The sequence below is a fragment of the Mesoplodon densirostris genome, chromosome 15 (genome assembly GCF_025265405.1).
Source record: "Mesoplodon densirostris isolate mMesDen1 chromosome 15, mMesDen1 primary haplotype, whole genome shotgun sequence".
Classification (NCBI taxonomy): Eukaryota; Metazoa; Chordata; class Mammalia; order Artiodactyla; family Ziphiidae; genus Mesoplodon; species Mesoplodon densirostris.
Window position 1 is genome coordinate 89,743,710 of NC_082675.1, and position 22,110 is coordinate 89,765,819.

The following is a 22,110-nucleotide window of genomic DNA, read 5'->3' on the forward strand; positions in this document are numbered from 1 at the left end:
TGGTGTGGTCTTGGCATAAGAAGAGATGTATAGATTAATGGAATAGAGTGGGGAGTCCGGAAATGAACCCCCAAGTCTGTGGAGGTTGATTTTCAACAGAGGAGCCAAGACCATTCAGTGGGGAAAGAATAGTTTCTTCAACAAATGGAGCTGGAACAATAGGATTCAACATGCAAAAGAATGTCCAAAAGTGTCTCTGATACAAAAAAAAAAAAAATCACTCATCATACCAAGAACCAGAAATATCAAAACCTGACTAAAAAAAACCATCAATAAATGCTGAGATGAATCAGATGTTGGAATTACCTGACTAGTCTTCTAAATCAGCCTTCACAAAAATGCTTCACCAGGCAATTATGGGTTTTCCTGAAACAAACAAACAAACGAAAAACAGAAAATTTCAGCAAAGAAATGCAAGTTATAAAAAAAACAAAGAAATTATAGAAGTGAAAAATACAATAATTGAATTTAAAAACTTGCTGCATGGGGTCAAAAGTAGAGAGGACATAACAGAGGATAAAATCAGTGAACTTGAGATTAATCAAAACTGACCAGTCTCAACAACAGAGAGAAAAAAAGACTGAAAAAAAAAATGAACAGAGTCATAGGGACCTGTGGGAAAATAACAAAAATATCAACATTTTTATCATCAGGCCTCAGAAGGAGAGAAGAAAGGCAATGGGACTGAAAAAGTGTTTGAATAAAGGATGCCTGAAAACCTCTCAAACTTGGCAAAAACTACAAACCTACAGACTCCAGGAGCAGAGTAGAAAACGACAGAAACATCTCTAACTTCTTGGGAATTAGAGAACCACACACACACAAGTCACATGTCACAGAGGAAGCCTCAAAGTTTAAAGTACATAGCACCGAAAGGACATGAAGACACAGCAAATCAAAACATGTGGAGTGCAGCCAAAGCAGTGCTGAGGACAATGGAGAGCACTAAAATGCTTACATTAGAAAAGAGGAAGGATCTCTATATATGATACTATATCAATAATATAACTTTTTAAATTGTGTTAATTCTTTAAGAACTCCTAAAAAAAAGAAATCTCCAGGTCCTGTGGGTTTCACTGGAAAATTCTACCAAACATTCAAAAAAGAATTAATCCTACCAAATATTTAACAAAAAAGAGGGAACGCTTTCTAAATCTCTTTGAGGTTAGCATTACCTGGAGACCACATTAGACAAACACAACACACAAAAAAAGAGAACTACAGATCAATATCATTCATGAACTTGGACACAAAATCCTAAACAAAATATTGGCACTTTGAATCTAGTGATGCATAAAGTTACTGGACCAACTGAGATTTAATCCAGGTATGCAAGTCTGGTTCAACATTCAAAAATCAGTCAGTACAATTCACCTTATCAACAGAACAGATATACAATCACATCAATTGATGCAGAAAAAGCATTTGATAAAATACAACACCCACTACTAATGAAAACTCTCAGAAAACTAGAAATAGATCCTCAACTTGATAAAGAGCACCTGAAAAAAACATACAGCTAACATCATACTTAATGGTGAAAGGCTGAATGTTTTCCCCCTCAGATCAGGAAAAAGGGAAGGGCGTCCCCGCTCAACCTAGTACTGAAAGTTAAATAAAGCAAGAAAAGGAACTAAAAGGCACACAGTTCAGAAAGGAAGAAATATAACTACCCCTCTTTGCAGATGCCATGATTATCTGTGTAGAAAATTCCAAGGAATGTACCAATAAAGCTCCTAGAACCAATAAGTGAATACAGCAAGGTCACAGGGTAAGATATTAATACACAAAAATCACTCACATTTCTGTATACCAACAATTAACGTGCGAAACCAATTAAAAACACAAGACCATTACAGTCACTTGAAAGAAAATTAAATACTTAGGTATGAATGATGCAAAACACTTACAGGGTCCATATGCTGCAAATTATAAAATGTGGATGAAAGATATCAAAGAAGACCTGAACAATAGAATGACATACCATGTTCACGGATTAGAAGGCTCTACACAGTACAGTTGTCTATTCTCCTCAAACTGATCTATGGGTTTAATACGATTTCTATCAAAATCCCAACAAGAATTTTTGTAGACATGTACAGCTTATTCTATAATTCATATGGAAAGGCACAGGCTCTAACATAGCTAAAACAATCTTGAAAAAGAAGGATAAAGTGGATAATTACTCTACCCCATATTAATGCTCACTATATAGCTCCAGTAATAAGAGAATGTGATGCTGGCAGAGGGACAGACAGATGCATAGAACAGGGAACCCAGTAGTGGACCCACACAGGTACACCTAACTGATCTTCAACGAAGTTACAAAACCAATTCAGTGGAGGAAGCATAGCCTTTTCAACAAATGGCAGTTCAGTTGGTCATCCACAGGAGAAAAAAAGAACTCATCCTTAACTTCACACCTTCTATAAAAATCAACTCAAACACAACACTGTAAATCAGTTATACTTCAATAAAATAAATGTTTAAAAAATTAACTCAAAAAGGGATCACAGACTTTAAAATGTAAAACCATAAGACTTTTAGAAAAAAATAGGAGAGAATCATCTGGATTTAGGCTTAGGCAAAAAGTTATTAGACTTGACACCAAAAGCATGGTCTGTAAAAGGCAGACTTGATAAATTGGACCTCATCAGAATTAAAACCTGCTTTTCCAAAGACCCTTTGAAGAGCATGAAAGGAAAAGCTACAGAGCGGGAGACAATATTTGCAAACCACACATCCAATAAAGGACCCAAATCTGTAGTATATAAAGAATCCTCAAAACTCAATAGCCAACAACAACAACAAAATCAAAAATATCCAATTAAAAATGAGCAAAATATATGAACAGCTGTTTCACTGAAGAGGATATAAAGATGGTAAATAAGCACATGAAAGGTGTTCAGCATCATTAGCCATTAGAGTAAAGCAAATTAAAGCCACAAAAAGGTTTCACTACACACTTATCAAAATAAATAAAAAATATACACCAAATGCCGACAAGGCCGTAGAGAAATGATCTCTCATACATCGCTGGTGGGGATGTAAAATGGTACAATCACTGTGGAAATTTGTTTGGCGTTTTTTTATGAAATCGATTATGCAACTACAATATGACCCAGCAGTTGCACTCCTGGGCATTTATCCCAGAGAAATGACAACTTCTGTTCACCTAACAGCCTGTACATGACAGTTTATTGCAGTTCTGTTTGTAATAATCAAAAACTGGATACAACCCAGATTCTTTCTATGGGTGAAAGGTTAACAGTGGTCCATCCACACCATGAAATACTACTTGCAATAAAATAGGAGTGAGCTATTGATACACGCAGTGGTTTGGATGAGCCTCCGGGGAATTTGCTTAGTAAAAACACTTTTAAAAAAATTTTTTTTGTGGTACGCGGGCCTCTCACTGCTGCGGCCTCTCTCATTGCAGAGCACAGGCTCCGGACGCGCAGGCTCAGCGGCCATGGCTCACGGGCCCAGCCGCTCCGTGGCATGTGGGATCTTCCCGGACCGGGGCACGAACCCGTGTCCCCTGCATTGGCAGGCGGACTCTCAACCACTGCGCCACCAGGGAAGCCCTAAAAACACTTTTTACAATGAAAAATCTTTGTGTGTTAGTTAGTAATATCCTTTAATATATATTTCTCGTGGGGGTAGGGAAGCTTCTCAGAGAAAATGACTTTAATATGCAAAAGGGTGTTCTCTGCAGCCTTCATACAAGTGTCTAGCTGTAAAGTAACAGTAAAATAGTGTCCAGTGATAGGGCAGTGCTGAGGGAGGGGTAATGGCCCATCCTCGGGATGAGATGCTCCCCAGTGTCCACCCACACGCTTGCAGGCAGTCAGAAGAGCGCAGGTAGGGCTTCGAGTGGTGTCAAAGAGCCAACGTCCTATTTCCATGGGGTTCCAAGGGCCAAGGAACCACGATTTAGCAAAACTGTGGGCGTTTCCTTACGGCCCTCGCTGCCCACCGACCCCGGCCCACCAGCCGGACCTCTGCGTGGAAGCCTTGCTCAGCCTTCCTGTCTGACTGGGACGGAGCAAAGAGGAAAACTGTGGAGTCTGAGGACGCGTGAGCTCCAGTGCTGCCCGGGGGGCTTTCTTGCCTCTCCTGCTGTGGACGCGGGGCCTGCAGGCACACACCCGTCCATCTCCCTCCCCGCCGGGCACCATGCCCACCGCAGCTGCCAGCAGCCAGAGGTCAACTCAGCCAACTGTGTCAGAATACGGAAAGAAAGTGGGGGAGGACCCCCGGATCTACGTCGGTTGTCAGTGGTGATGGGATTAAAGGTAATCCTTCCTTCTATGCTAGTGTACTGTCCAATTTTCCACTTTTCCCATGGCTTAGGTTTATAATTGGAACATTATTCTTTATGAAGATGAACGTCTAAGACTCATTTATGCAAATTAATGTAGAGATGAATAAGAAACATCAAAACATATCCTTCTTGTGGCTGAAAAGAAAAGTGTTGCGTCCGTGGTGGGAAGTCTCGTCCCACGCCTTTCTGACAAACCTCCTCCGCACCCAGCAGCTGACCAGTGACACCTGGGGCTTTTGCGGGGTGGACGAGGCACAGATGCCTCCCTCATTGCTGGGAGCTGGATCGCGGTGGGATCCTAGTGCTCTGTTTGAGCGAAATTAACCCTCTAGTGCCGTCGAAGCAGCTGGACCGAATGGGGTGGGTTGGGCGGGAGCTCAGGGGCGGGGCGTGTCGTCTCGGGGACTCGGGATGCCGGGAACCACGTACATTCACATCCTCCCGTGAAAAGTTCGGAGCCTCCTTAGGACCCTGCGATGCTCAGGATGCCACGTACCTGAGACAGGGTCCAGCCGCCCTGCGTGGCCCCCTGGAAGGCGGCTGCTGGAAAGGCCCAGTGCCGGGAGGGCTGCCAGGAAGCTGCTAGGATCAGGCTGTGTGGGCTCTTCCCTGACGGAAGGTTCTGGCGGGAGCGGCCCCCAGCCCCCTGCCCCCTCCTGACCGGGGCTGCTCCGAGGGGCCTGCTCGCTCGCTGCCTCTGCCACACACCCCCAGGAAGACTTGGCCGCTGCTTGGCCGTCATCCCAGTCGTGAGTGCGAGGGGCAGTGGACCCCCATCTGTTCTCCCACCCCAGGTCCATCCGGGCCACCCTACGGAGGTGCCGACGGAACCCGCTGGGTGGGACCCACAGGTGAGGCGCCCAGGTCGTGGAGTCCCCTCCCTCGGGGCTGCCCTAGGCCTGTTGAGCCCCTCCCTGCTTCCTCCTCGTCCCCGCCCCCCCACCAGCTCTCCCGCCCTCTTAGAACAAGTATGCATTGTTAAGGTAAGAAACTAGGTGGGGGCTTCCCTTCCCTCCCCTGGTGGCGCAGTAGTTACGAATCCGCCTGTCAATGCAGGGGACACGGGTTCGAGCCCTGGTCTGGGAAGATCCCACATGCTGCAGAGCAACTAAGCCCGTGCACCACAACTACTGAGCCTGTGCTCTAGAGCCCGTGAACCACAACTACCGAGCCCACGTGCCACAGCTACTGAAGCCCATGCGCCTAGAGCCCGTGCTCTGCGACAAGAGAAGCCACCGCAATGAGAAGCCCGCGCACCACAACGAAGAGTAGCCCCCGCTCGCCACAACTAGAGAAAGCCCGCGCGGCAACAAAGACCCAATGCAGCCCAAAATAAATAAATTTTAAATATATATATATATATATATATATATATATATATTTTAAAAAGAAACTATTTGAACTGAAGAGAAAATGTTCTTGAAGCAAGTGGCACAACTGTTTATTTTGGGGACTCTGTTAACAGCAAGCTGTATAAAAATTAAATGATACCAGTTCACCCCAAGTCGATCATGGTGTGCGGCAGCCCCTCCCCAGTCAACGGAGTTTCCTGCTGTGCGTCCACACAGCCTCACCTGATCTGGACGCCTCATTCAGAACTGGCCCCAGGGCCTGGGTACCCCTGGGCCATCGGAGAGCAGCGGCCCATTGGCAGGACCTGCCTGCAGTCCCACAGGCAAACACATGGGCTTTGTTGTCATCGTTGAAATGGTCACATCTGGGCTGCAGGAAGGTGATGGCACCGCCTGAAATGAACAGCGATGGCCTCGCTGGTTCCCTACCCAGTGACACGGGTGCCGTCACTGACCCTCACCGTCGCGGGTGGAGAAACGGACACAGGGCCGGCAGTCGACTTGCAATGTCACATAGCTCTCGAGGAGCAGGCCTCGACCCTCGGACCCCGGGCTGGAGACAAGAGCCCTTACGTCCTTCTTGGCTGGGTCTCTGGAACCGAGCGGCAGGTGTTGACCTTGATGGGAGGAACACCAGGTGTGACGCCTGCGGAGCCGTGGCAGCCCAGCTTTGGGAGCAGACAGGAGGGTTGAGACTCGGGGCCTCGGGTGTGTGTGGCTCTATCAGCTGCGCTCCTTTATTATTTATCCTGAATAACTTCAAAAGAACAGGGCACTTGTGCTCTTGTCACTGATGAGTTACTCAGACTGTAGGGGTCGTGGTGAAGGGGCTGACACGTTCATCTGTGGATGATCCCACGGGTTAAAGCTCAAGTATCTGGACAGGTGCCCGACCCTGGCAATTCCCCAAGGGCCTCTGGGCACAGCCTCAGTGGGAGCAGGAGTGTGACCTGGGGAGGGGGACACAGCTGGGAGGGGAAGGAGGGGGTCTCGGGGTGCACGCCAAGGAGGAGCCCAGGGACCGGAGCTGAACCTGTCGGCAGGCTGACCCCTGCGGGAGACCCTGAGGCCTCCCAGAATAGCCTCCTTTGTGCTGAGTCCAGGTCAGCCTCCAGCCCCGGTTCCCACCACATCCTGGGAGAAGTGGTACAGCTGCCAGCTGTGGTCCCACAGGGACATCCTCGTGCCCCTCAGACGCCGCAAGCTTGCGAGGCCCCCAAGAGAACAGGCGGGGGGCCCCCTAGGGAGGGGGTAGTTGTCAGTTTCTGGGAAGCTGAGAGTCCCTGCTTATGACCTCACAACACAAGACAGCGGGTTTTTCCAGCGAATCTAGCGCGCATCGCTGCGAACGTGAACTGTGCACAGTCTGCTCTGGGTTTTCTGAAGCAGTCTTCTGAGAGGGACATTTTAGCTGAGAAAAAAGAATGGAAATAGGAAAGCTTGCGGAACCACCGGGTGTACCAAAACGAAAGTACAGCTGCCACGGCCAGGGCTCCTTAAACATGACCTAAGTGTCACGTTTTGGGCGTCTATAAACAGTGCTTTCTTCATGATCCCTGTAATCTGAAAACTAATCAGTGATAAGATCTAGGCGACTACATGGCTCATTGCAGTAAACGATACATAACGTAAAATTTACCATTTTAACCATTTTTAAGTGTACAATTCAGTGGCATCAGATGCATTTGAATTCCTGTGTAACCATCCCCATCCTCTGTCTCCAGAACGTTCTCATCTTCCAGTTGACGCTGTCCCCGTGAAGCACTCACTCCTCTCCCCTCCCCCGGCCCCCGGCCCCATCCTGCTTTCGGTCTCTGAATTTAACTCCTCCAGGGACCTCCTACAATATTTGCCCTTTTGTGACTGGCTTCTTTCACTTAGCACGTGTTCTCAAGGTTGGTCCACGTTGTAGCGGAATTTCTTTCCTTTTTGTAACGTAACATGATAACATTCCCTGTGTCTGTCACCACCTGCTGCTGATCCACCTGTCGGCTGATGGACACCTGGGTTGCTTCCACCTTCGGCTGTTGTGAACAGCGCTGCTGTGAACGTGGGCACACAAGTATCTGTTCGAGTCCCTGCTTTCAATTCTTCTGGGTAGATACACAGAACTGGCATTATTGGACCATACAGTGACTCTTTAATTTTTTGAGGGATCCCTGTACTGTTTTCCACAGTGATTGTACCATTTTATATTCCCACCTCCAGTGCCCAAGGGTTCAAATTTCTCCACATCCTCACCAATACTCTTTTTCTGTTTGTTTGTTTTCTTTATAATAGCCACCCTAATGGATGTGAAGTAGTATCTCATTGTGGTTTTGATTTTCATTTCTCTAATGATTAGTGTTGTTAAAGCATCTTTTCATGTGCTTATTGGCCATTTATATTTTTTTCTTTGGAGAAATATCTATTCAAGTCCTTTGTCCGTTTTTAAAATAGGATTTTTAGGTTGTCCTTGAGCTGTAGGAGTTCTCCATATATTCTAGATACCAGTCCTTTATCAGATATGTGGCTTGAAAATATTTTCTCCTTATCATCTGATCTGTGGGCTGTCTTCCCACTCTGTTGATAGTGTTCTTTGGTGAACAAAATTATTTAATGTTGACGAAATCCAGTTAATCTACTTTTCCTTTCTTTACTTGTGCTTTTGATGTCATATCCAAGAAATCATTACCAATCCAATGTCATGAAGCTTAGAAGAAAAGCTCCGTTTTCTTCTAAGAGTTTTATGGTTTTAGCTCTTATGTTTAGGTCTTTGATCCATTTCGAGCTAATTTTTTTATATGGTGTAAGGTAAGGATCCAGCTTCCTTTTTTTTTTTTTTTTTTTGCATACAGATATCCAGTTTTCCCAACACCATTTGTGGAAAAGATGGTCTTCCACATTGAATGGTCTTGGCACCATTTAACCATGTATTCGAGGGTTTATTTCAGGGTTCTCGATTCATTCTGTTGGTCATAAATCCGCCTTTATGTCAGTGATGCGCTGTTTTGTTTGCTACAGTTTTGTAGTAAGTTTTGAAATCAGGAAGTGTGAGGCCTCCACCTTTGTTCTTTTTCAAGATTGTTTTGTCTATTTCGGGGCCCTTGAGGTCCCACATGAACTTCAGGATGGCTCTCCTATTTCTGCAAAAAACCTCATTGGGATTTTGACAGGGATTGCACTGAAGCTGCAGATCGCTTTGGGTAGTGTAGATATCATAATCATATTAAGTCTTTCAGTCCATGAACATGGGATATATTTCCAATTATTTGTGTCTTCTTTCATTCCCTTTAACAACCTTTTGTAGTTCTCAGGGAATGGGCTTTTACCTCCTTGGTCGGGTGTATCCCTAAGTATCTTGTACATGGAAGTTTCTTTCATTTACAACGGCCGGGCCTGGATACAGCCCAGCTTGTAAAGCAGGGGCCGCACCAGCAGCCCTTTCAGGCACTGTGCCCCCGCCCCCGCCCCCATCCCCGGCCCTCCCCACACATGCCCCCTCTCCTGGGGCCCTGCTGCTGAGCCTCCCTCCCGCTGCTTCTGCCCGGAGGTCCTCTGGGCTTCCGCTGCGGATGGAGCCCCCCTCCACCTCTGGTCTAGCCGTGTCCCCGGTGAACTCTGTCCAGTGAGGTGGGACCACGATTGGGACACATCCTTACTGCTAGTGCCCTTTGCCTCCGAGGAACTGACTTCCCAGAGGAGAAAATGTAACCAACACAGATGTTTCCCAGGAAGGGATCTCCTATCACTGACTGATGCCTGGTCCCTTCAGGAGCCTCATGGCTGGCGCCCCATTGAAGGGGGGTGCACGGGGCCTCCACATGGCAGGGGGCCTCCACGTGGTAGGGGGCCTCCACGTGGCAGGGAGCCCTTGTGACTCTGCAGGAGCAGGATGTCAGTTTTTACTTATTTTGACCCATTTTTATCTATAGCAGCTGTGGATAAAGGAGAAGGGGGAAAAAGTCTTCCCATTGCTGACAGGAAGCAGCATTTCTTCTAAAAATGTTATTTTCTGAAGGCTGAAGTCACAGCGGGGGCTCCCCCACAAAATCGCTTAAGGGCTGCGAAGGCATCTCCTAAGGGGTCCTAATTACGGAGAATGTGGGTTGCTGTCAGAGCAGCTAAGTCATCACCTCTGGGGACGTGCGATGCTGAACCAGCCCAAACCTGCAGAGCCTCTGTGTCCCCAGACAGAACCTTGTCCTGAAGACTCCAGAAGGCTGCCGTGGCGCTCTGCGTGCCGCTTTCAGGGTGAGCCGCTCCCAGGGAGCAGAGGTGGGCGTCCAGCAGCCCGAGGTCTGGCCAGGCTGCTGGGATCACCTGTGACTCTCGGTCCAGCCCCTCGGAGCCCAGGGCCCAGCCCGGTGCCTGGCGGTATAGCACCTCAGCGAACGTGTGTCAAACAAGAAACTGAGGCATCTGCAAATACTCAAGAGATGAAAGAAGCAAAGTAAGAAGAGCAGAGAGATCACAGCCATGGCAGAGGGGGGTGTAGGTGAGACGCCCTGGACTCGAGGCCAGCGAGGGGCAGTGGCCACGTGGGGAGGCCAGCGGAAAAGGCCACATGCCCACAGGGCACTGGCTATGGGAGAAGCCGGCAGAGGGACGCTGGGCAGGACAACGCAGGCAGGACCCCGCAGGCCGTGGCCACCTGGGACGACTCCTCCGCTGGCACCACCTGGCTGTCCCGGGCACCTGCCCTAGGGCAGGACACTTGGCCTCACTGTCCTGGGAACTTCCTTGGTGGCCGATCGGGTACAGCTGGGACTCAGGCCACAGCGTTGTGAGCAGATGGGGAGGGCTCCTCCATACACACCCCAGGTCCCATCACTCACGGATGTGGGTCCACACCGGGTACCATGCTGAGCACATGGTCTACACAGGCGACGTGCAGCTGGCGACTGCTGTCTGCTCTGGTTGGGCTGCATCGGGGCCGTGTCACCGGTCGGGGTCACGAGTCAGTTCAGGCCACAGCTGGAGGCTCCCCACCATGTAAAGCGTAGAGTTGGCTGTTTAAACCATTTTAAACTGTACTATTGTGGCATTAACTACACTCACCATGTTGTGTGACCATCACCACTATTTTCAGAATTTTTTCATCACCCCAAACAGACCCTGTGCCCATTAAGCAATAATTCCCTATTTCAATAATTCCTTCTTCAGCCCCTGGTAACTTCTTTTTTAAAAAATTTATTTTTATTTTATTTATTTTTGGTTGCATCGGGTCTTTATTGCTGTGTGCAGGTTTCTCTAGTTGCAGTGCGCGGGCTTTTCATCAGGGTGGCTTCTCTTGTTGCGGAGCACGGGCTCTAGGCATGTGGGCTTCAGTAGTTGTGGCTCGTGGGCTCTAGAGGGCAAGATCAATAGTTGTGGCACATGGGCTTAGTTGCTCCACAGAACGTGGCATCTTCCCAGACCAGGGCTCGAACCCGTGTCCCCTGCATTGGCAGGCAGACTCTTAACCACTGCGCCACCAGGGAAACCCCATCCCCTGGTAACTTCTAATCTACTTTCTGTCTATACAAATTTGCCTCTTCTAGCTGTTTCATACAATATTGGTCCTTTTGAGTCTGGCTTGTTTCGCTTAGCACAATGATTTCAAGACTCATCCATGTTGTAGCAGGTGTCGGTACTTCATGTTTTCTGTGACTGAGAAATATCCCCTCGCATGGATGGACCACATTGTTTATTTGTTCATCTGTTGAGGGTTGCTCCCAATTTGGCTATTGGGAATAATGCTGCTGCAAACATTGGCTGACATATAACTGTTGGAGTCCCTTCTTTCGATTATTTTGTTATATACCTAGGAGTGGAATTGCCGGGTCATATGGTAATTCTGTGTTTACTTTTTTGAGAAACCATCAAACTGTTTTCCACCGAGGCTGCACCATTTTACATTCCCACCAGCGCTGTGTGGGCGTCCAATTTCTCCACATTCCAGTCAGTGCTTGCCACTGTCTGTCTGTCTGACTAAAGTCATCCCCATAGAATCTCACTGTGGGTTTGGTTTGCATTTCCCCAGGGACTAAGGATGTGTGGCATCTTTTCACGTGCTTTTTGGCTGTTTGCCTTCTTTGGAGAAATGTCTATTCAAGGGCTCTGCCCATTTTAAAACTGGATTGTTTCTCTTTTTGTTGTTTAGTTGTAAGAACTCTTTATATATTCTCGATATTAAACCCTGATGAGGTATGTGATTTGCAAATATTTTCTCTGGTTCTGTGGGTTGTCTTTTCACTCTGCTGATAGAGTCTTTCAATGCACCAAAGTCTAATTTTAATCAAGTCCAATTGATCTATTTTTAGATTTTGTTGTGTATGTTTTTTGTGTCATATTTAAGCATTGCCAGATTTAAGATCGTGAAGATTTGACCCCATTCTTATTTAATTTTTATAGTTTTAGCTCTTAAACTTAGATCACTGACCCATTTTGAGTGAAGTGTTACATGTGGTGTAAGGTAGGAGTTCAAGTTCATCCTTTTGCACGTGACTGTCCAGTGTTCCCAACACCGTTTGTTAACAAGACTGTCCTTTCCACATTGAGTGGACCCGGCACCCATGTCCAAATCAACTGACTGTGATTGTGAGGCTTTGTTTTGGGTTCTCGATTATGTCCATGTGCCAGGACCACACTCTTAGTTACTGCAGTTTTGTGGTATGTTCTGAAATTGGAGTGTGAGACCTCTGACTTTGCTCTTCTTTTGTAAGATTGGCTGTTCAGAGTCTCTGGTGTTTCTTGTGAATTTTAGGATGGTTTCTGATTTCTGCAGAAAGCGTTGTTAGGATTTGATAGGCCACACTAGAAGTGGGCTGAGCGTCTGGAGGTTTTGCCTTTGAGGAAATCCCAGCACTGATACCTGGGGAGGGGGTGTGAAGGCTTAAGTGAAACTCATCAAATTCAGACTCAAGGTGCTTTTCATTCCAGTGCCTCAGGGTTTAAACAGAAAACATTAGATTTAAAAAACCCTTCTTATTTGAACTATTTTAAACTTCCAGAAAAGCTGAAAAATTAGCACAGAGTTTTCCTGTATCCCCACTGAGCTTCCCCTCATGTTAAGATCTTCTGCAAAAACACAGTGAAACCAGGGAATCAACCCTGGTCCTGCATGGTGACCGCGCTGAAGCCCGTTCCGGCGTCGCCCGTTCTCACTTGCGCTCCAGGACTCTCGGATCCCTCCCACGTCTGGGTTGTGTTTCTCCTTCATCTCCTGAGTCTGCAAGTTCCAGTTTTTCTTTGCATATCGAGTTGCTGACACTTCAGAAGGATGTTCTCAGCCTGAGAGTTTACCTGCTCGACACAGCCTTTCACGCCCAGCTCTTTTGTCTGTGGCCTCACAGCCATCAGTGCTGTTTCCCACGGCTTCTCGGGCGGGTTCGTGTCCTCCTCCCACCCCTGCTGTGAGGCTCTTACTGTTTTCTCTCCCACCTGACTGTTGGTCGTTGGTGGCAAAGGGAACGTGGAGCGTGTGGCTCTGGGAGCTCAGGGGAGGCCTCCGCCCTGTCCTCCCCACCTGCCCAGCCGGGGACCAGTCCCTGTGGTTTCTGCTTATTCTTCCTAAATGTCTCCTGCACAGGCAGGCCCTGTGCGTGTTATGTTATATGCCTCGGTCTCACTAGCCTGTGCGTCTCCAGATGTGCCTTTGAACACACGTCCCGGAAGGCATCACGCCCGGCTGCAGACATCGTCCTCGTTCTCTTTGCAGCTGCTGGTCCCTCACGGTGTGGACCACGGTAGTTACTCGGTCACTCTCCTCTGTGTGGGCAGTTAGTTGGGTTGTTTCTGATATTTTGCAGAAACACCGCGGCTGAACCGGAGAGAGAATTTCTGGTGCGTGAGGTCTTCACAGTGAGGCAATCGCTTCAGACTTGGATTGAAGACTTATTTCTGCAGAGAGTAGGCAGCACCCCTTCTCCTGAGGTGCACTGCTCCTTCCGTGAGGGGTTCGGGGTGCACAGGAGTCCCCTGCTGTCGGGACTCCCTGGAGAAGGTGACAGCACAGCGGTGTCCCTCAGCCTCGCAGGGGCTCACACGGAGGTCCAGCTACGTGCATCACATCCTGTTGCAGAAGGTGTGGGAATGATTAATTACTTGTTTAATAAAATTGATTTGAAGAAGGAATTACCAATTAAGAATTGTCCTGACTAAAAAGTAAAAATTCAATTATCTAGAAACTTTGCTTTGTTCACTTCCTGCTCAGGGAGCTGAGATCTGATGTTTGGAGCCTGTGAGGAGGCCGCCTGCTCTTACTGGGATCACTGGGGGCCTCTGGTCTTTTATGGGGATGCGGTGGAGGCCTTGAGCCTCCTTCTGGGGACCAGCCTGGGGACCCTCACTTAAGGCCCCAGAGCGTCCAGGGGCCCCGGAGCTGGAGTTGGAGGGTCTGGGGGCTGGTCTGGGCCAGCCCTGTGCCCTCAAGCTGCAGCCCCTCCTCTCAGGTGCTGGGGATACTGGTCCACACAGGGATGCCCCCCCCCGACCCCCTGTGTGATGGGCAGTGGGCGGTAGCGGGTAGCGGCCGTGACCCACGAGAATTTCAAACCATCATCTTTCCATTCACTGCAGTTTCAGTAGCTCCGTCCAATACAAACATCTGCTCTGGGGTCGGTGTCCAGGGCCAGGCTGGACCGCAGGCTCAGCCTCTTAGCTCGGGAAGCCCCCCGGGGCCCAGCGAGAGCTCAGGCCCCCACCAGCGGGGCAGGGCCAGGGAGCTCGCTAGCTCAGGACAGCGGCTCTCAAACTTCGGGGTCTATTTTAGACCATTCAAGAGCTTTTATTATGTGGGTTTAGAAATTGATAGGGGTGGGGACGAACCCACTGGGAGCCCCTTGACACACTGAGGGTGCATTCACCGTCCCCGAGAGATGCTCAGGATGGATTTGGGACACGCTGCAGAGAGACAGAATGCCAGTGTGAACCCCTCCCTCGGGGCGATGTTTCCTCCAAATCACAGGCTGGAAACCAGGAAACCATGTGTAAGGGATGGGGCGACTCCCTTCTCCCTGCTGGTGCCGCAGCTCCGAGGCTGGGTGGAAGCCCCTCTCCTCTGGGCTCCAGAAGCAAAAGCACCTATGCAAATAGCTATTTCAGAGAAAAAAATGGATGTAACGGACATCTGCATACAGATGTACTAATTATAATCCTCTCAGCTACGCACTGAAGCAGACTTAGCAGTTATGGTTGTCCTGGAACACAAGATGCTCTTCCAGCCCATAGGCTCACGGCACAAGGAGATGCACTGAAGCCCGTAAGGAGGTTTGTGCTGAGGATCCAGAGACCCTAACCCTGCTGAGGGTGAGGCCCGGACCGCCTCTGAAGTGACCGTTCGTCCTGTGCATCACGCAACAGAGCCCGGGGCCTGAGTGCGCCCAGAGGCCTGGGCCACGGGCAGGTGCTGCAGTGCACACACGGGTCTGCTGGGCTCCGGGTGGCCGAGAGCGGTGGGCAGGTGGCCTGAGCCCTGGTGACCCCTGGGCTTCTGCTCTGGCGGCTCCTCCACTCGGGGCCAGCTCATTTACAACGTGCAAGGGCATAGCTCACGGTCGTCCAGGAGGGCGTCGGGCCTGTGGGGGCAGCGGGGAGAGCCGGGAAGCCCCGGGTGGGCCCAGAGAGCAGAGGCTTCCAGAGGGACGCGCTGCTCACCCGCCGAGCGCTCTGGGGGGCGGGGGCAGGTGCGCGTGGTGCAGACTCTCGCCCAGCAGCGAGGGCCAGAAGCGGCTGTGCTGGGGGCAGGGGTGTCCATCTGTGAATTGTTCTTCTGCTGATTAGAAAGAGCCCACGGGGGGCTTGGAAGAGGGAATAACTGGGGGGGCGAGGCGAGGTGAGGACACAGGATGCACACTGGCCTCCAGAAAGAACCCTCGCCCTGAAACAGGGAAGACGTGCTCAGGGGCCTTGCGTTTGAGCCTGGAGGTGACAGTTCTTACATTTATAGAGCGATACGCCGAGTGTCTGTCTAGGTCACTGATGGGAGACCGAGAGGAGGTAAGAAAGGAACAAGTTCTGAGAAGCTATTGTGTTTCCATTTGTCTTGTCAAAGCCCTGCACTCAGAGCATCTGCACACCTTGGAGACGCGAGTGAGAACGCTGATTGGGGAAAAGTACAATAACCATCACGATGTCACTAAGTGGGTAATTGGAATAAACAAAAACATTCCCCTGGGATCGTGGGGCCCTGTGACCACGGCAGATTTCAGAGGGTCCTCAGAACCCCAGACTGACCGTGTACTTTACGGGGCAGTGAACCGTGCTTCCTGGATTCTGTAAGGAGTCCATGACCAGCCAAGGTCCAGACACAGCGCCCTAAAGGAGGGCCGACCTGTCGTTTCAGGGGTTGGAGAAGCCCCGGCAGATGGCCTGGGAGATAGCAGCTCTGGAAGAGGGCTCCCTGGGGTGAGCCCCGACGGGGGGACCAGCCCACAGTAAGAGGGTCCTGCGTGTGGCCCAGACGCCCCCGGGGAGAATGGGCTCATCGAATCAAAACCATCGCCTAAAGAGTCTCAACATGTGGACACCTGAAAACAGCGATTTCCTCAGAGGTTAATGCACAAGAGGGAGGAGGATAGAGCTTGGGGGAAAGAACCAGCGGGTGGGCTGGCCGCTCGGACGCCGGTCCCCGCCGGACAGCTCCCCGGAGCCTGAGGCTGTGCTGGGGAGGAAGGAGAGAGCCGGAGACAGAGAGAGAAAGACAGAGAGAGAGAAAGACAGAGTCAGAGACAGAGACAAAGCGAGAAAGAGACAAGAGACAAAGCGAGAAAGAGACAAGAGACAAAGAAAGAGACAGAGACGAAGAGAGATGGCCACGAGGAACTCTGAGTAGAGAAGAGTGGGGTGGTGGCAAAATGAAGAACTCGGGGCCCCCAGAGAGCCTGTGTCCACTGTCCCATCCCATCCTTGTCCCCTGGGTGCCCCAGGCCCCAGCCGACCTCATTCTCCTCGGGGCTGCCTTATCCCAGGACACAGAGGGCACAGGGGAAACATCATTTCATCCCAGGACACGGACTGAAAGTTGGGCTGGTGGTCGAGGGTGCTAGCCCCCCGGTGGAACTGTGTCCACCTGCCCCCAGGTGTCCCCCACCTGCCCAGGTCTCTCTCTTCTTCAGGTGTTGCTGCTACACGCCCCCTCCATCTTCCCGCTCCCTTTTGCTTTTTTCCAAGAGGCCAGGCTTTCCATCTTTTCCACTCTTATCTGGTATTTATGGACCTTGAGTCTGGAAGAGGCCTAGGGATCATCTCATCCAATCCCTTGATTCACCAACCGGACCCTGAGACCCTGAGAGATTTTAAGTAACTTTTAAGTAACTGGCCCGGGCACCTGGCTTCTGGCTCCGTCCCGGGTTTTCCCGCCTACATGCGGGAATCTCGCTGTGTGCAGCACCTGGCAGGCTTACCAGGTGTTCACACATTTATGTGTGTTGTTTTCCAAGAAATACGGTCTTGGCTTGTCCCCTCATCGCAGCACGTGCCGGCCCTGCGAGAGCTGGGACGGTTCCACCTCACCTGCTCTCCTGCCAGCTGGCACCTCCCCGTCGGTGGGGCAGGCAGAGGCCTGATTTCCCTCAAAAACTGGCCGGGAAGGATGTTGTATAACTTTTCTCAGTGTTTCTCAAGCTTATAATGAACTGAGGCTATCTCACCACGTAACCTAACTCTCTCCTGCTCCAGGTAGATGTGACTGTTACGGTCCTTGGGAACTTCCGCTGTGATTCTCATTGTTTTTCTTTCGACACCCACGGTGTAAGTGATGTCTGCAAAGTGAGAAATTAGTAAGGACGAGTTTATAGAACAAAACCCAGATCTGTGGCCACCGTACCTTAAAAGAAACAAACTTGCGCGGAAATCCCCATGGACGGACAGGAGCCATTAGGAGTAGGTCAAAGTGTGCTGTAAAAGTGAATGAATAATGGACAAGTCAATATGTGTAAGAGAGTCATTTGGCCCATGTGGTCAAGACCAGTGTGGTCGGTTCTGACTGAAACAGCACAAAGGCAGATCCACACAAGCAAAGCTGAGTCCTTGACCGGGGCCTCTGTGTCGGAGGGTGTGCGGGCTCTGTCCTAGCGCAGTTGGCAGACGCCAGGAAGGGAAAGGAAGGTGGGGTGACCCACAGCCGACGTAAGCTGCCAGCCCAGAAGCGCCACCAGCAGCAGAAGCAGGGTCCCGGTGTCGGGCGTCGGTGGAGCGGGGACCTTGCAGGGCCGAGAGGCAGCGGGCTTGGCCACATAGCAGGGTTTTTATCTTTAAAAACCTTCATGTTGGGGGCCTCCCTGGTGGCGCAAGTGGTTGAGAGTCCGCCTGCCGATGCAGGGGATACGGGTTCGTGCCCCGGTCTGGGAGGATCCCATATGCCGCGGAGCGGCTGGGCCCGTGAGCCATGGCCGCTGAGCCTGCGCGTCCGGAGCCTGCGCGTCCGGAGCCTGTGCTCCGCAACGGGGGAGGCCACAACAGTGAGAGGCCCGCATACCGCAAAAAAAAAATAAAAAAAAAAAAATAAAAACCGTCATGCTGGGCCTCCCTGGTGGCGCAAGTGGTTGAGAGTCCGCCTGCTGATGCAGGGGATACGGGTTCGTGCCCCGGTCTGGGAGGATCCCATATGCCGCGGAGCGGCTGGGCCCGTGGGCCATGGCCGCTGAGCCTGCGCGTCCGGAGCCTGCGCGTCCGGAGCCTGTGCTCCGCAACGGGGGAGGCCACAACAGTGAGAGGCCCGCATACCGCAAAAAAAAAAAAAAAAAACCTTCATGCTAAGACATAAGATGTAAGACACCCACGTCAGGGAGGGCAGTCTGCTTTACTCTACAGATTAGATGTTAATCTCATTCAAAAACGCCTCGGTGGAAACACCTGGAAAAGTGTTTGACCAAATATCTGGGCACCCCGTGGCCCAGACTAGCTGACACAGCATAATCATTATTAATGTTTCCATAAATAAAAATGGAGGCGTATGTTGTTCTGCGTCCTGCTTTGTGAGGCGAAAAGTAATGTCATTAGAATTACGTTTTGTTGGTTTTGGCAGGGGGCTGCTTTTTCCTAGCTCCTTTTTTAAATGTATTTATTTTATTTTATTTTTGGCTGCGTTGGGTCTTCATTGCTGCACGCGGGCTTTCTCTGGTTACGGCGAGCAGGGGCTACTCTTCGTTGCGGTGCGCGGGCTTCTCACTGCAGTGGCTTCTCTTGTTGCGGAGCACGGGCTCTAGGTGTGCGGGCTTCAGTAGTTGTGGCTCGTGGGCTCAGTAGTTGTGGCACATGGGCTTTGTTGCTCCGCAGCATGTGGGATCTTCCTGGATCAGGTCTTGAGCCCGTGTCTGCTGCATTGGCAGGCGGATTCTCAACCACTGCACCACCAGGGAAGCCCCTTTCCTAGCTCTTTTTTTTTTTTTTTTTTTTTTTTTTTGCTGTACGCGGGCCTCTCACTGCTGTGGCCTCTCCCGCTGCGGAGCACAGGCTCCGGACACACAGGCTCCGCGGCCATGGCTCGCGGGCCCAGCCGCTCCGCGGCATGTGGGATCCTCCGGGATCGGGGCACGAACCCGTGTCCCCTGCATCGGCAGGCGGACTCTCAACCACTGCGCCACCAGGGAGGCCCTTTCCTAGCTCTTTTTAAGTGAAAAATTTCAAACGTACAAAGAAGTTGAAAGAGTAGTACAGTGAAAACCTAGCCATCTGTGTGGAAGTATATATATATATATATATATATATATGAAATGTGTGTATACATATGTGTGTGTCCATATATATATGAAATGTATGAACCATTTGGAAGTAGTTTACAGAAACCAAGACAATTATCCCTGAATAGTTAAGCATGCATCTACTAAAAATAAGGTCATTCTCTTCTGTAACCAAATTCCACTGTAACACCTAAGAAAGTTAACAATAATGAATATATCAGGTCCAAATTCAGATTTCCCCAGTTGTCCCAAAACTGTGTTTTGTAGGGTTTTTTGGATAAAATCTAATCAAGGTTTATGTACTTCATTTGGTTATGTCTCTTGATCTCCTTTACCCCACATTCTAGAACATCCCTCCCACCTTTTATTTTCCCTGGTCATTGACTCTGAAGACCCCAGTTGTCTCTTCCTCTTCCCGTATCCTCCAGACACAGGGACTTGGGTCTGGACACCTGTTGGAGCTCGTCCTTGCCCAGGGCAGAGCTGGACGGCTGCTGGAGACTCTGACCGCTGCACCTTCACCACAGCCCAGACCCTTGGCACCAAGTTCGGCTACGGGATTAGGGGTGGACATGGTTCGCACCCGTCGTGAAGCCCGCCCCCCTCTCGATGACCTGGTAGCCAGCACCGTGCGGATGTCTTGTTTTCCGACGGTGAGTGTTTTTCCTCTTTCTTCCTCTCTTTGTCACTGTGTAGACTGTATGTACCATAGACTCGAGGGCTTTACTGCTCGTGTTTTAAGTCCAGTCACTATGTGTTTAGACTTTCAAAGTCTGCCTGAAGGACTGTGCCACCCTCGACCTTTGACACATGCCCTTTCACACTGGAGCTCTGCTTTGCTTTCTGGCACATGGTGTCTGATCTCACATTGGACCTGGCCTGTTCCCATCAGAAATGAGCCGCTTCTGGTGAGAAACGGTTCTTCAGTGGGAAGAAGTGGTCCCAGGTGCTGAAGTGCGATTGCAGTAGAAAGAGAAAGCGTTTAGCTGTACGAACCTACAAGATATGCTGGGCGTGTTCATGTCCACGCTCTGAGCAGATCAGATATTTCTTTCCTATTTATTCAGTAGAACTATCTGAGCTTAATAAACACTTAGAGGTAAATTAACCCAGTCTAGGCTTATTGATTTCAAATCCCCAAAAGGCAGAGGTTGAACAGAGGGGTTTGAGTGAGAACTGGCACATTACTGCCACCGGGTACCGGTACAAGGTGGGTGGCGGGTGTCACAAGCTGCTGGAACCAAGGCCGGATGTTCCCTCAGAATTGGGTAGAATGTAGGTGAAGATTGCTATTAAAATTCTGAGTCATCCTGGGGAGACTAGAGCCACTTTCTGTGACTGCTCGTCTAAGAATAATTTTAGAAAAAATATTTGTCTAGAAATCAGAGTCAATGGACACCTAAAACATCTGTTTACATATTTATATTTAGACGCAGCTTCCAAAAAATTTGTAAGATACTGAGCACCTAGAACATGAAGACACACTAGATGCTCCATGCATATGATTTAAGTAAATTGTAAAATTTTTAGAGGAAAAATTACATTGGTTTTATTTTGTTGTAACTTGTTTCCAGAGCTGGCAGAATTTCTTTAAAATGATTCTATTATAAGTCACAAGATTAGCAAACATTTTATAGCTTGCTTTCAAAATCTTTGGGGGCTTCCACTTCTGGGAAGTTGGTGTAGATGTCTTTTCCTGCTGAGCACCTAAGTCCCACACCTTATACAAAAATTAAGTCAAATTAAGTCAGACTTAAATGTAAGTCAAATTAAGTCCAACTTAAACGTAACATGTAAAACGATTTACTTTAGAAAAATAACAAAATCTTGGGGATGTTGGATCATGCACATCATTCTTGATACCAAAAGCACAGTGAGGAAAAAAAAGAAATGTAAATTAGACTTTATCAAAAGTAAAAACTTTGGGGCTTCCCTGGTGGCGCAGTGGTTGAGAGTCCGCCTGCCAATGCAGGGGACACGGGTTCGTGCCCCGGTCCGGGAAGATCCCACATGCCGCAGAGCGGCTGGGCCCGTGAGCCATGGCCGCTGAGCCTGCGCGTCCAGAGCCTGTGCTCCGCAACGGGAGAGGCCACAGCAGTGAGAGGCCCGCGTACCGAAAAAAAAAAAAAAAAAAAAAGTAAAAACTTTTGCTCCACTGGCTATCTAACCCAGAGAGGGGAAAAAACCTTTATGGAAATGTTCATAGCAGCTTTGCTCATAACAGCCAAATCGTAGAAGTAACCCAGCTGTCCTTCACCTCGTGGGCGGTTAAGGAGCTGTGAGCATCCACACCACGAGAGCTCGTGGAGTGAACTGTTGATACAGCAACAACCCGGTGAATCTTCAGAGAATTATGCTGAGTGAAAAGAGCCAATCCTCAAAGGTTACATAACAGTGCGAGTCCTTTTATACACCATTCTCAGGATGACAGGAGTACAGGGACAGAGAACAGACCAGTGGTGGCCGGGTTAGGGTGGGGCTGGGAGGGCTGGAGGTGGGTTGGGGGGGGCCGTGGTGGCGATGGATGCTCTGTGTCTGGACTGTGTCCGTGTCTGCACCCTGCGGTTTTGCGAGATGCTACCACTAGACAAATTGGGTAAAAGGATCTCTACAAGCTCAAAATTGAAAGTTTAATTTTAAAAAAATCTTCAGGGCATTATATGCAGCTCTGCTGTATATATACATCATGCTTTGTGAATAAGAGTTATTAGTTACCAAATGTCTATGTGTCTCACAGATTTGGAGATTATATGTGGTTCTCATAAGTCATAACTGAAAAATAATCCTC

At 49.5% G+C, this 22,110-nt stretch overlaps 2 protein-coding genes across 2 annotated transcripts in view; one reads left to right on the top strand and one right to left on the bottom strand.

Moving 5' to 3' along the window:
- The window catches only part of LOC132502525 (collagen alpha-1(I) chain-like), a 42,713-nt gene extending 22,817 nt beyond the window's left edge, over positions 1-19,896 (bottom strand). Inside the window, exons 1-7 of the mRNA XM_060118383.1 lie at positions 19,839-19,896; positions 15,298-15,415; positions 15,196-15,218; positions 6,141-6,296; positions 4,824-5,024; positions 4,152-4,192; positions 3,964-4,038 (exon numbers count right to left, since the gene is read on the bottom strand). Of these exons, the coding sequence (XP_059974366.1) occupies positions 3,964-4,038; positions 4,152-4,192; positions 4,824-5,024; positions 6,141-6,296; positions 15,196-15,218; positions 15,298-15,415; positions 19,839-19,896 (672 nt within the window). The remainder of the gene's footprint in view (positions 1-3,963; positions 4,039-4,151; positions 4,193-4,823; positions 5,025-6,140; positions 6,297-15,195; positions 15,219-15,297; positions 15,416-19,838) is intronic.
- The window catches only part of KCNG2 (potassium voltage-gated channel modifier subfamily G member 2), a 42,936-nt gene continuing 40,720 nt past the window's right edge, over positions 19,895-22,110 (top strand). The window contains exon 1 of the mRNA XM_060119475.1: positions 19,895-19,975. Coding sequence (XP_059975458.1) covers positions 19,895-19,975 — 81 coding nt within the window. The remainder of the gene's footprint in view (positions 19,976-22,110) is intronic.